The sequence below is a fragment of the Canis aureus genome, chromosome 5 (assembly GCF_053574225.1).
Source record: "Canis aureus isolate CA01 chromosome 5, VMU_Caureus_v.1.0, whole genome shotgun sequence".
Classification (NCBI taxonomy): domain Eukaryota; kingdom Metazoa; phylum Chordata; class Mammalia; order Carnivora; family Canidae; genus Canis; species Canis aureus.
The window spans coordinates 72,192,758-72,206,503 of record NC_135615.1 but is presented as its reverse complement, the minus strand read 5'-3'; the positions used below and the strand labels follow the sequence as shown (position 1 = coordinate 72,206,503).

At 48.7% G+C, this 13,746-nt stretch overlaps 1 protein-coding gene across 4 annotated transcripts in view; it reads right to left on the bottom strand.

Annotated features, from left to right (window-relative positions):
- Positions 1-240: 240 nt before the first annotated feature.
- Positions 241-13,746, bottom strand: part of MECR (mitochondrial trans-2-enoyl-CoA reductase) — a 30,715-nt gene continuing 17,209 nt past the window's right edge. For 3 of the 4 annotated variants that reach the window (XM_077898816.1, XM_077898818.1, XM_077898819.1), the window contains exons 4-10: positions 9,611-9,754; positions 6,869-6,971; positions 5,713-5,815; positions 4,671-4,744; positions 2,274-2,334; positions 2,047-2,119; positions 241-598 (exon numbers count right to left, since the gene is read on the bottom strand). In XM_077898816.1, coding sequence (XP_077754942.1) covers positions 438-598; positions 2,047-2,119; positions 2,274-2,334; positions 4,671-4,744; positions 5,713-5,815; positions 6,869-6,971; positions 9,611-9,754 — 719 coding nt within the window. In that variant the 3' untranslated portion in view covers positions 241-437. The remainder of the gene's footprint in view (positions 599-2,046; positions 2,120-2,273; positions 2,335-4,670; positions 4,745-5,712; positions 5,816-6,868; positions 6,972-9,610; positions 9,755-13,746) is intronic. The other variant, XM_077898817.1, reaches the window with a different exon arrangement.

Below are 13,746 nucleotides of genomic sequence, written 5' to 3'. Positions count from 1 at the left end.
CACCCAGAATGAGTCAAAGCTTCCTTTTTGTTCCTCTGTGGAGAGCCTGAGGGTGGAGATTGCATCCTACTGGCTCTTTTATCTGCCAGTGCCCACCCTTCCTTTGCTTTCAGGGTGGTCAGGAAACCATCACCGGGGTACAAGTGGAGGACAGGCAAGGGGCCTTTTTAGGGCTGGGAAATGGCAGGTGCACAGTGAGGGTCCTTCTTGACAGGGATAACTTCTATTGGTTTATATGTGTTTGTTTTTAGGAAGTTCAGACTTTATTAGATACCCTGGGGCTGGCCCTGGGGGAAGCCTTGGCTAGTTTCACAACCCTCCCAGTCGGAAGTGACAATGAGGAAAGGTCAGCCTGGGGAAGGCTGAGAGCCCTAAGGGGCCGGAAACCAGTCCTGCTGATCCATGTCCCCTCCCAACTCACTCCAGCTCCTCTGCAATTAGCACATGGTGAGAATCTGCTTCGAAGACACGAAGGGCTGCATTGAGGCTTCCAAGGCACGCTCGTAATCCTGCAGTGGGACCTCGGAGCAGGCGGGCGCTGTGAGCTGGCCTCGGCCGATGAGACCGCACAGCGTGAGGATCAGCTCCTTGAACTGGGCTGTGGGAAGGTGGAGGAAGTCAGACAGGAGTGTGGCGGCAGGGCACGGCAAGACGACCATGGGCCACCCCAGGTAGTGGGGGTTGGTGCTAAGCTCTAGGAACGCCTTGAGAGCCCAGGTTTGACCAGGGATAGGGAGGCTGTGGAGGCAGCCTGGTCCCTGGTGGGGTAGGACAGAGAAGCATGGGGAGCAGCCCCAGGAGCTGTTGGAAAGGCCTGGAAAACCAGGCCTGTGTGCACACCTGCCTTCCCCACCAGCTTACCAGTTGTGAGGGCTCAGACCCACAGAACCTGACTGGCGTGGAACCCAGAGTCCTGAATGGTAGGAGGGGCAGGATTACTTTGAGGCAGGGCAGACCGGAGAGGCACAGGGAGGGGGTGGGTGTGCCTGGCATGTCAGCTGATGTGGAACAGATGAGCTTGCTCAGGGAAAGGAGCTTTCCTTAAGCACCCAGGACTCCCTTAGAACCCCATAAGTTGAGGTACCCAGTATCCCCTCCCAGGGTCGGCCTCCTCTGTGGTCCAGGAGATGAGAAATGAAGGCCTTGGCTGAGAAATGTTTTTTCGTAAACATAATTTTTTGCAACATTCAAATCTAATCAGAGGATACTAATCTAAACAGAGGATACTCTGTTCAGAATGCTTTGGTGGCTCTTCACTTGCCTTTAAGATAGAGTCTGAGCTCCTTAAGAAGGGTTGTAAAACCTTTCATAATCTGGTCACAAACTCTCTGTCTAGGTCCCCAATCTCTGTGATGGGCTTTTGCATAAGTTACTTTTTTGGCTTCAGACATGCCACTGATACCACCACTTTCCTTCCCTTCACTTGGCTACTTCCATGTGATTCTTCAGTCTCAGCTTGTGGGGGTCACACTCTGGACAGCCAGTCCTTCAGGAGAGGAAGGATAGTGTCCTGGCTCAAGTTATGGAGTCAGAGACTAGTTCATATCCTGGCTGTACCACTCCCTAGGTGGGGTGACTGGGCAAGCTACCTAACCACTCTGAACCTCAGTTTCCTGCTCTATCAAAGGCTAACAATATCTAGACAGCTATGATATTTAAACTGAGACAGAAGTTATATAACTTGTCCAGGTCCCATGGCTAGGCTGGGTTGGAACCTGTCACCAGTGACGGTAGGAGCAAGAGCGCTGGCTCTAGAGTCTTTTCTCTTTACATGGCTGTCTTCTGTGGCAGCCTTCCCCACTGGCAGCTGCTTAGGATGGGGACAGTGTCCACCTTGTTCACTGCTGCCACCCCTCTACCCCAGGACTAGCCCCATGTACCTAGTACCTATTTGCTAACTGCAGCTGTGGCTAGGAGCTATTTTTCTTTAACCTGTCGTGGCACTGGGGAGCCAATCCCCTCTCTAGGCCTCAAGGTGCTGGTCACTTCTGCAGTAGGCGCTGCCCTCTTGTGTGACCCTTGGTGATGGGGCCATCATCCACTCACCTGGACTGTGATCCTTCTTCCACTGGGACAACCAAAAGCCTCGAAGTTTGAGATCCTTAAAAATGAGCTGGCTCTGTGGACACAAGAAGGATGAACTGGGGCTCTGAGGGCAAGTGCTTCAGGTGCTGCTTGAGGTACAGGTTCCCCCCCAGGGACACAAGCACCATGTGGGTCTGGGCAACTGGCGTCCAGGCCTGTGTGCACACCTGCCTTCCCCACCAGCTTACCACAGAAGCTATGACGGGCTGCTTGGCCATTCCCCCGTAGGTCACCATGGTTCCCCCAGGCCTAAAGAGTCCAGAGAGAACAGAGTGGGTGTAGGCAGAGACAGAGCCCTTTTCAAATCTGCCAAAACACTTCTGTTCCAACCCTGGTTCCTGAACCTTGCTCTCAGAATCCTTGGGAAGGTTTCAAAAACTGCAGACTCCGAGGCCTGGCCCAGACCTAATGAATCAGGAAGGATCTCTATTCAAGTCATCTGACAACCCCCCTCCTGCACCCCCTACCAGATGACATGGGATATTTAGCCAGAGTTGGGAACCCACTGATCTAATCACCCAGTCGGGCTTGGATGAAGTGTGGCAAAGAAGTGTGCTCTACTAAGGAAAACTCAAGACCTGAGTTTAGTCTTGGCTCCCTTCCACTCCTGGATGTGCAGCCTTGGGCAGGGCACAGACATTGGCGCAGACCTCTGCTCTCATCTGCCCATGCTCATTTGAAGGATCAGTGAGATGAGGTAGCAGCTATACACTTAAGGAATGGTGTGGATGGGGTAGAGGACAGTGGGTGACTGCCGTGTAGGAGGGGCCTCACCAGGACCTGCTTTCTGACACCCATATCCACCCCCATGGTCAAACAAGAGAGGCTCAGATAGTTTTTAAAAAATGAATAAACTAGGACTTCCCAGGCTCGACTTAACCTGTATTCCTCTCCCCACTCCCTGGTTCTTTAGGAGTTTGCTGATCCAGGATGATGGCAGGTGTGTGCGGGGTGCTGTGCTTTGTGAACAACAAAATGGAAGAAGCTGCCATGTGAGGCAGGTGACTCTTTGTCTGTGAGGCTGGTGGGTAGTTTGGTCTTAAGTTCCCTTCAGCTAATAGCTGTTCTAGAAAGTAGCTTCTGGGGGGATCAAGCCCCCCATCCCATACCCCTGTACTTATTCTAATCAGAAATGTTCACTGGGTGTTTTCTGGGTGCCAGGCACAGGTCTGAGCACTTCCATGTGCAGTGGCTTGGTGAAGCCTCAGTGTAACCCCAGGGCGGGGGGACTACTTTTATCACTCTCACTTTATAATGAAAAAACCTAAGGCCACTTCTTAACCTGTGTAGCAATTTGTGCCTTACCTCGGTGTCCCTGGACTAACCTTCTGAGGCAGAAAGGGTTTATATCCTCCATGTCTTATACACAAGGAGACTGAGGTCTAGACTATTTTTCACGTATTGCCTAACTTTCCACAGGCCCACAGCTAATAAGTAGCAGAGCTGGGACTTTGGGACTCCAGTGCCTCTGCTTAGCACTCTAGGTCAAGGCTTCCTCCTATAGTGAGTGCTGTGGGTATGGCAGGCTGCCACAGAGCATGTCCGACTTGGGTGGAAGAGGTGTTCTCAGGAGTCACAATAACTTGGGGGTAAAGCCTGGCCCTCCACCTTCCCAGACCTTGGGGCAAGGTAATTACCCTTTTGGGGCCTTCTGTTAATGGGGATGCAAATAGTATCCCTCGCCTGGGGTCGTCAGGGGTTAACACAAGCACTCTGCAGAGTCTGGTGCAGGGGTAAATGCTCAGTGATTGCTATTACAGCTCTCTGACTACATGACCCATCTTCCCATCTAGCCTGTGAATTCTAGAGAGCCTCCTCAGCGTCTCAGCCATCTCTGTACTCCATAGCTGTTGAGTGCTAGCAAGTATGTATCAACTGATGTTGAGGGAATTCCTGCTTTAGTTGGGAGGCATCCTTTCAGGTACTCTTCAGCTCAAGAAGTTTATGTTAACAGAAAAAACAGTGGAAGGACAGGCACTGTTAATATTGTCAACAATGCTCATCCACACACACCCCCCCGCCCCCGGTTGGGGGATGATAGGTAACCTTTGTGCTTAATTTTTCCTTTGTATTTTTTTTAAAGATTTTATTTCTTAAGTAATCTCCACACCCCATGTGGGGCTCAAACTTACAACCCTGAGATCAAGAGTTACATGCTCCACTGACTGAGCCAGCCAGGTACCCCATCCTTTGTACTTTTACATGCTTTCAAAATGTTTTGTAACAGCATAATTTTACCTTTAAAATTAGAACCCATTTTTAAAAGCTAATAAAAAAATTTAAAAGCTGACAAGCTATGACTAAGTGACTTTTTAAGATGCCCCTAAGTTATGAATCCTTTACCTATATCCCTATCACAAAAACCTTATCTATCTACTTTTGGGGTCCCTAGGAAAAACAAAGCAGATGGATCTCTCGATCATCTATAAAGGAGGAGGCTGAGAAGGGAAGTGCCTGATAACTGGGACAGGACTGGGGTCCCAGTTTCCTACTCAGGGTTATGCTGACTTGGTCACTTGACAGTCCTCCTAGCTAAAGGTGTGGAGAGCTCTGGCCAGCTGGGCCTGCAGGGCCGAGGGACTTACGCTAAGTGTCGCAGCAGCTCTGTGGAGCTTTTCCCGCCAACACAGTTGAGAGCAAGCCGAGGCTGGGGCATATCCTGGAAAATAAGGAACCTGCAATGAGGGAGCTACCACTGTACACATGGGGTTTAAAGCTTGCCACAAGCCAGCACTTCCTGGGCCCAAGTGTTGTGTCACAGGGAACGAGGGGAGAAAATGGGATGCCTTCAAACTTGGCCCAAAGAGGACCTTTGCTTTATCAACTTAATTCTGTTATCTGTTTTAGAATTTTGTTCAAAACTCATCTCTGGGAAGGAACAGATGGAGGGCATCTACTTTCCTTTTTGAAGGACTTCAGTTCCCCCGAGGGCACCTCTTCTCTGCACTTACAACTCAGTTAAAGTTGGAGGTGTTGATCTCTTGCTTCAGAACCCTTCTTAAGAGGCACGTGTTCTCAAGTGAGTGTGTGTGTTCGGTCACCCAGGGTTCAGAGGAAAGAGGCTGAGATACGGTCTGGTCACCTATTGGGTGTGCTGGGGGTGGAGGTTCTGGAAGGTTAAGAGATTGTGACTTCAGAGAGCCCTGACGCCACCACTTCTGTCTTCTGCCCTTGGTGAAATCCTTGATCTCTTCTGAGTCTTGGTTTTCTCATCAAAAAGAGATAGCACCTACTTTGTAGAGCTTTTGAGGGGATTATCAGATACAGTATAAGAAGGATGTTTGGAGATGCTTTCCTTTCTCTTCCTTTGCTGTGCTTCAGGTCCCCGGGGTCCTCCCAGCTCGGAGATTCACACCGGCTGCGAGGACTGAGGGGGAGCACTACATATATTCAAACCTACACATCATCCAGAGTTTTTTGAACTTTGTCTCTCCTGCCTCCCTCATAGCACCTGGGCCCTTAATGCATGCTGTCACCTGGCTGAGGGAAGGGGCTTTATCTTCCACATGGAGACAAAGGGAGGATTTGGAGAGGAGCAGTGGGGCCAGTCCCAGCTTATCTAGCAGGTCAGCTTTCTCCAGGGAGATGAGCATGGAATGAAGGCACAATGCCCGTCATCCTAGGTACCTTAAAGAAGTTTTTCATCTCATGCTTTCTTAACTCCTCTTCTGTGAGAACATGCTCGGCCCCCAGACTCTTCAGTCTATCAGTCAGCTCCTGGAGGTCAGGTCTAGAAACCAAACACAATCCATGGCCTTTGGTCACACCTGCTGGCTCTACCACAGGCTCCTAGGACCCCTATGCCACAGCTGTGAGAACACGAGTTTCTCTTTGTGGGAAGCTGGGATTGAGTGTAAGCCAGGCCTCACACAGGGGCTGGCTACCTGATTTCATCACACTCCAACCCCTCTGAGCCTCAGTTTCATCACTGGCATTACAGGGTGATTTCTACAGCCCTTGCCAGCTCAAAGGTACAAGAAACTATCTGGCCCAGGGAAAAGTCATTTCACTTCCTGACTTTTTTGTCTACTGAAACAACAAACTTCATTTCCTTTCGCCCACACTTTTCAAGGAGCTCTTCAGGGTGTTGTACAAACATACTCCAGCCCAGGCGTGGCTCTGGGTCTCTTTGGCCAAGGCAAACAGGGTAATTTTTGTTAACACAACTGAGGGGATAGGGAAGGGAGGAGAATGTCAATTCTCTTCCTAAGACTGGACTTCCATGACAGATGTAGCCACGTTCATTGACAGTGAGGCTTAAGGCAACTGGATAGTATGGTGGAAAGAGGACGAGCCAGGGAGCTAAGTCTGTCACTGACTTGCTATGTCTTTTTTTCTCTGAAACTTGTTTTCTCACTGTGAAACAGAAATGACAAGCCTGCCCCATCTCCTTCACATCATAGTGCAGTTCAAAGTGCCACACAGATGCAGGGGGAGAAAGGGCCCTGGGTTAGACAGTTCACAGTAGGAATAACACAGCTTTGGATGTTCCTAAATACGAACTGTGGCTTTGAAACCATGGGTTATCACAAGTCTCACAAAGTCTTCAGCAAGGGTCAGATCCACCTCCTTCCTGCCCTCCCTTTACATTTGGGATGTTCATCACCCTACAGCCAGAGGCCTCCTGGGCCTTTCTTGCAGCTGACATCTGTCAGCAATCTGTGTCACTGCGGAGGAGGACTGCTTATGCACATGCGCCACCTGGTGGAGATGGGGGCGCCTGTGGGGATGCCGTGTGGAAAGGCTCAACCTGCGTGCACTGGGATCAGGTCTCCCCACGCACCTGTCTCGGACTACATTGATGGTCCTTAGGCCTAGGGCTGCGGCGATCTGGATGACTGCTTGCCCTACTCCACTGTTGGATGCATTCTGGATGACCCAGTCTCCTGTGGAGCCAGGAAGAGACCCAAGTCAAGCCCTGGAGACCTGTAACAGGTCAAGTGCTTCCTACCTGGGGTTCTATTATAGAGCAAGAGACAGGTGTCCTCAGGCTTGAAATGACCCACGACCTGGCTGTTGAGCCTTCTCAGATCTTGGGAGTGTTGCTTATTCTTCTCCCAATGCCCTTTCAACCCCAAATTCCACAACATCCATGGTGCCTCCCATGACTTGGCAACTCAGAGTCCATGCTGTAAGTAATTTAGATCCACTGTGTAAATCATTTTATATCTTTCATCATCTTCTTGATTTTTATGTCCTCAAATCTCTGCTTAGGTTATTTTCCATAGTTTGCAACATTTCCCTCTTTCTTCCTTCGTTTTGAAGTCCTATATACCCTTTGAAGTACAGCTCAGGCGTGGCTTCCTTCCCATCTCCCCTGTGTGTTCCCCAGTGCTCTGCAGGTGGTGTGTCCTATCTTGTACTTGGTTTTGGATAGGTCCATTTCTAGCAAAAGCCTGAAGCTGGCAGCTTCCTGAGGGCATGGCCATGTCTTATTCCCCCTTTGTGCTGCTTCCTACAGGCACATTGCCTTGAAATGAGATTAGAACTGTGCTAGAGAAACCTGCAGCCCCAGAAACAGGGTCCTACAGGTAGTCTGTGGTCAAAGCCCGGGCCTGGCTTTGGAAGTAACCAATGGGGAGGCAGCATTGCATGCTGGGGAAATGTGGGCTCTGAAATAAGATGGACCTCATGTGAGTACCAGCTGCCTGACTGTAACATGGGACAGGTCATGACCTCAGTTTCCTTCTCATAAGACAGGAATCCTGGGAGCACCAATCAGAATGCTCCTCATTAGTCAAATGCCATTGTGTTCAGGAAGGTGCTGTCATTTCTGAAATGCTGTCTGAAATGCAGGGATCTGGTGCTACAGACAGGGGAGTTCCTAGAAGAAGAACACCCATTCTCTGTATCCAGGCATCAGCACACAGATTGTCACCCATTAGTAGGTTATGAAATCAACCTAGTGGGTTGCAAACAGAATCTTTTTTAAGTTAAAATTCCAGAAAATAGAATTAAAAAGAACATGGTGCAGCACACATAGTAAGGATAAATACTGCTCTGTGAAACTTTGGTTTCCATTACACGTATATATACACATACACATATACATACATACATATACACACACTCATATGTACTTATGTATTGGATTATAAGGTAGACTATAATTCTCATTATGGGTCAGTATGACAACTTAGTATAACACTGATCTAGCCCAGGCCACACCTGCCCCAAGGCAGGCAAGTGGAGAGATACACCATGAGTACCTGAGGTGGGGTGGTGTCAGAATGCCCTGATTCCAACTGCAGCCCAAATCAGACGTGGCCTGAGCGAATGAGGAGCAGGTGATCAAAATGCCTCCTGCACCAGGACTTGGGCAAGGGTCTCTGGTCACCTGCTGGCTTTTTCCACCAAAGGCTCCAAAGACCGCTTTGGCACAGCTGTGAGGACCTACATTTCTCTTCATAGGAAGCTGGGACTGGTTTTTAGCCTGCCTCGAGCAGTAGTGGCTACCTAAGCTTATTGTGCTCCAACATCTCCGCTTTAGTTTTGTCATCCGCATGGCAAACCTCCAACAATGGGGATGAACCCAGCCTCCTGTCCGTGGGAGGTTAATTGTGAGGTGGGTTCCATGAGGGTCTTTAGAGGCCCCCTCCTAGGAAGACTGAGCCTTGCTAGCCCACAGTAGTAACCAGCCTTCCTTGGCTTTTCCGTCTTCTGTCTTGCTGTGCCCGTCCCCTCACTACTTCCTAGGATCACCTTCCCTGTGAACCATCCACCTTCAGTCCTAGTCTCAGGCTCTGCTTTCAGAGTCCCCTGAATAGAACACCGGGTTTTGTCATTTCCTTGCTAAGTGATCTCACGTAAACAATTTCCTTCTCTGGACCTCAGTTTCTCCATTTCTGAACAGGAAGAGTGATAAAGTAGCTGCTAGTTACTGTGCTGTATGCCAGGTGCTTGCTGAGTGTCACGCTGCAGGTTCTCTGTTAACTCTCACAACCCTTACTCTCCATCTGATGGGTGACAGATCTGATAATCTGAGACAGGTCAGTTCCCAGTGAGAGGTGAAGCCGGGATTTAGACCTAGGTTGTCTGCCTGGGGCCTGAGCTCTCAACCAATGATAACACCCTCACTGCACTGCTTTGAAGGTTTGATGCAGTTGCTGGGGTAATGCACGTAAAGGCACTTATGTGAACTAGAAAGTGTCATATGAATGCTGAGTGGAATTACGAAGTTCAGCATTTTACTGAAAACACAGGCACTGTGTCTATCTTGTCTGGCTTTGTATTTCAGAGCTTAGCACAACTCCACACGTTTTTGCTGAATAACAGAATTCCATCCCAAGCTCTAGGGAATGCAGTCCTCCAGCGGTTATCCAGAGTGTTCTCCCCATGAGGTTTCAGCATGTTTTCTAGGAACCAAGCTAACAAAGCAAAAGCAACAACCACACACTCACCCAGGTTAGCAGCCCATCTTCCTCTCAGCTCCTTCCTGGTAAGTTCCTATGGTCTCAGGATCTGGATTTGGGTCACGTCCCAGCCAGGAAATCCCGGCCTGCTCCCAGTACCTGTGGTTTCCTACCTGGCTGTAGCTGCTCAAAATCCATCAACATCCTGTAGGCTGTGCAGGGATTGACACCCAGGGTGGCAGCACTCTGAAGAGGGATGTCACTTGGAACTCCGATCAGTGCTTCCTCACTGAACACAGCCTCGGTCCGCCAGGTTCCTGAGTCAGGGGATGAGTCCAGGCTAGTGAGAAAAGATCCCTCTCCACACCTGGCCCCAGATCACCTTCCTCAGTAAACTGGCACCAAAGACATCAGCCTTCAAGTAATACTTGGAGAAAAAATAATATCTTGAAATCCTTTTGAATCTCTGTGAGTCCTCATGATAGTTCTATAAAGTAGATTTTGTTATTCTCACATTAGTTACCATTAGATGTAGCTTATGTTACCCAGCAGGTGGCAAAGGATCTGAAACTATTGGACTCTGAGGAACATCATGACATGGGCAAGAGAAGCTGTGAAAGCCCCCATTTTCCTACTCGGTCCTCCTTTTCCTCATTGAGGGCAGGTTGACTTGGGTGGTATTGTGGGAAAAAGCATGAAAGTAGAAGTCAAAGGCCTAAGTTTGGGACCTGATTTTGCTGTTCTGCTAGTTGAGCAAATTCCTAAGTCACTGAGTTTTGGTTACCCTAATATATGAGTGACACTGGCAAGAAGAACCTGACTGGCCTCCTCCAAGAGTGCTACACAAACCAAATGACAGAAGGTAAATGACAAATGCCTATAAACTGGAGAGAAATGACCATTAACCTCCAGCCCACATTCTAGTGGCAGACAAAATTGTAAAATGTGAGTGTGAGAAGGCTCTTAGAGCACTGAACACTGAGTTTAACCTCCTCATTCAACAGGGCAGGAAACCAAGAGAGTGACTTGCCCAAAGTCACCTGGCCAATCTGGGCTGCCCCTTCCATCTATAGATACTTAGCCAGGCACTTGAATAGCACAGATGCATTCCTGCCTTTTGCAGAGCTTTGTTCCAGTGGAGAACAGGTGAAAAACAGACAAGCAGGTACAGTAACTACAAATTATAAAGGCAGAAAGTAATACTGGGGAGAATTACTTGAGATGGGGGTCAGGGACAGCATCTCTGAGGAGATGCAGGCTAAGAGTTAAAGGATACAGATGCCAACCATTCAAAGACTACATCAAGAACATTCTAGGGAAAGGAAAAAGCATATGCAGAGGCTCTGAGGCAGGACAGAGGATGGACCTGGAGGATACACACTGCTGGGCAGAATGATGGGAAGACACACCTGGGCTATGGCTAAAGTGGCTTGGGCTAGAGGAGCATCACTCAAACTTTCAGGATCTTGACCCACAGTAACCATGAGTTTTGATACATTCACATATATAAATATGTTAACATACACATACATATACATAAAACAGAAACGAAAGCTTTAGGGAACAATATTTACCCTACTATGTATAATGCAAGATTCTATTTTGACTGATTTTAGTAAACAACAACAAAAAATGCTGTTTGTAGCCCCCTAGATCAATTTTGCTAATGGGTTACAACTGGCAGTCTGACAGGTGCTCACCCATGCAGGTGGGATCCTGTATAAAGCAGAGGTGAGGAGGACAGACTTGGGGGTCAGACAGACACAGATTTAAGCCTTGGTTCCACCATATACTCACTAGGTCACCTTAAAGAAACTGTTTGGAACCTTGCTGGCTCAGTGTCAGGGCTCCTTGGCCTATGCCTCCAAAGCTCTGGAGTGTGTGCACCTACCTAGTTGCTGGGATTCTAACAGTACCCTGGCACCACATGGTCAGGCATGGGGAGTAGGAGATAGCCTTGATGACTACTAACTGTGCTGTAGGAGGGGAGAGACGATGTGGGCTTTAGAAGGACCAGGTAGTGGAAACAGGAGGCAGGGACACACTGTTAAGGGCTGCATCAATCCCAGAGTAGATCTGTGGCTGAGAAAACAAGACACTGAAAAATTGAAGGGTTCCTTTGGAATCTAGGAGGTACCTGGGCATTCTCTGGGCTCCACCTAGCCTAGTTTTCAAATCCTCATTGTCATCTTCATAATCATAGCCCCCATTCATTTTAGCCAAATATGTGCCATGTATCTATTCTGCACCAAACACCTAGTGTAGGGCTTTCTATGCATGCAATTAGGGGTGTTTTCTAATTCCCCTTAATGGCAGGACAATGGAAATCCAGCCTTTGACATGAATTTCTGGGGCTTGGCAGTCCTTAATCCTCTTCTCAAGAGAACCTGGGATGGGGGCAGTACCCATGGTCAGCCCCAAGAACTTTCAGGGTTTTAAAGTAGAAATCCTTAGACTTCAGAATGGGGGACCTGCTTAAAAACCCCGGCTCTGCCAGTCATGATTTGTGTGACTTAGAATTATCACTTCACCTTTTTTGGCACTCATGTCATAGTGTGAAGATTACAGCCTTTATACAGACTATCATTGTGCCTAGTACATAGTAGATGCATAATGTCCCTTGGTTTCCTTTATTGACCCTAATTCCCATGCCATAGTTGTCAGGACTCCCGTTCCTCACCCCTGTGCAACTGACCCTTAATCATTTCTACCACCAAATACAGGGTTCGGCAAACTACGGCCAGGCCAAACCTGGCTCACCACTTGTTTTTGTAAACCAAGTTTTATTGGAACACAGTCATGCTCACTTCTTATGTATTGTCCATGGCTGTTTATGATGGCAAAGTTGAATAGAGGCAGTATGGCCTGCAGAGCCTAAAATATTTACAGGTTGGCTCTTTAAGATAGAGTTTGCTTCTCCCTCTGTGTGTCTGCCTCTCTCTGGGTCTCTCATGAATAAATAAAATCTTAAAAAAAAAAAAAAAAAAAAAAAAGTTTGCTGACCCTGATCTAATGCATACCGAAATTTAGTTTGTCAAAATTGTTGTATGTCTTCCCTCAGTTGAGCTGCATGAGTGAGTTGGGATGTGCCAGGCAATGACTTAGCTGCCCTGCAGAGATAAGGAAATAGACTTGAAGTAGCTGTGGCTTCAACAAGCTCACCCACGGGGGTGGAGTGAGATTCCCAGGCTGCTGCTCCTGCTCCTGCCCCATGCTGCCTCGGGAGGGTTTTGAGTTTTTCCAATGAGAAAGTCAGTCCATACATTCTCTGGTCCAGTCTCCCTGGGGACTGGACGCATGTAGGGAAAAGCTGGCTCTGGGCACAGCTTGAGCTTCATGGCTCAGTACCACGAAGGATGACCAAGGTCTTGCCAGTTGAGGACTGATGTGTTTAATGACGGTCACTCTTACAAAACTGCAGCCCTTACCAGAAGAAAGACCATATCTGTTCACTGCTGCCTTCCAGAGCCCTGCACACAGCAGACTCATGAAATCCTTGCTGAATAAATGGAGTCGATTATAGTCCTGGCCATTATAAAATCCTCATGCTCTTTGGCAACTGGTAGGAAAGACTTACCTTTTGTCCAGGGAGAAATCCCTGTTCTGGCTGACACCACCACCTCCACCCATGCAATTACCTGCTCCCCTGGCAGATGCCCCTCATTCTTCTCTTCAAATCTAGTGATTTGGCTTCTGTTCCTCTGTTCCTGTCTTCTTGGGTCCTATGGCACTGCCTTGTTCAGACCCTTCTCGTGTGAAGCCCAACTGTTTAGCCACCTCCTTACTGGCTTCCTGCCTCCACCCTCTGCCTTTCCAAAGCATTCTTTGCACTGCTAAAGTCTGGTCCACTCATTCTTCTTAATTCTTCCTTGGGCTCTCTCTGACCATAGATGTGAGCCCTCCATGACTGGATCCCCTCCTACCTCTACAGCCTCATCTCGCGTCTCCCTCAGGCCAGCTGGGACCTAGCCAAACCCCACTACTGCAGTTCTGACAGTGCCATGCCTTCTCCACCACTGCACCTTTGTACATGCTGCATTTCCTGCCTGGAAGCCCTTCCTCACCTAGCCCATTGGCTGTGCTTCTACTCAGTCTTCCAGACTGAGTTCAAGCACCACTTCTTTGGGAAGCCCCTCCTAATGCTTCCCAAGATGGGGGCTCTTGCCTTTGTGTCCACCTTTTCCCATAGCCCTTACTAGAGTGTATTGTGTTAAGCGTTGTCTTTTTATTCCTGGGTTCCCCATCCCCAGCCAGCTTGGAGGACAGAGACTGTCTGCCAGAGGCTGGCTCAGAGCACCAGTCCCTATCA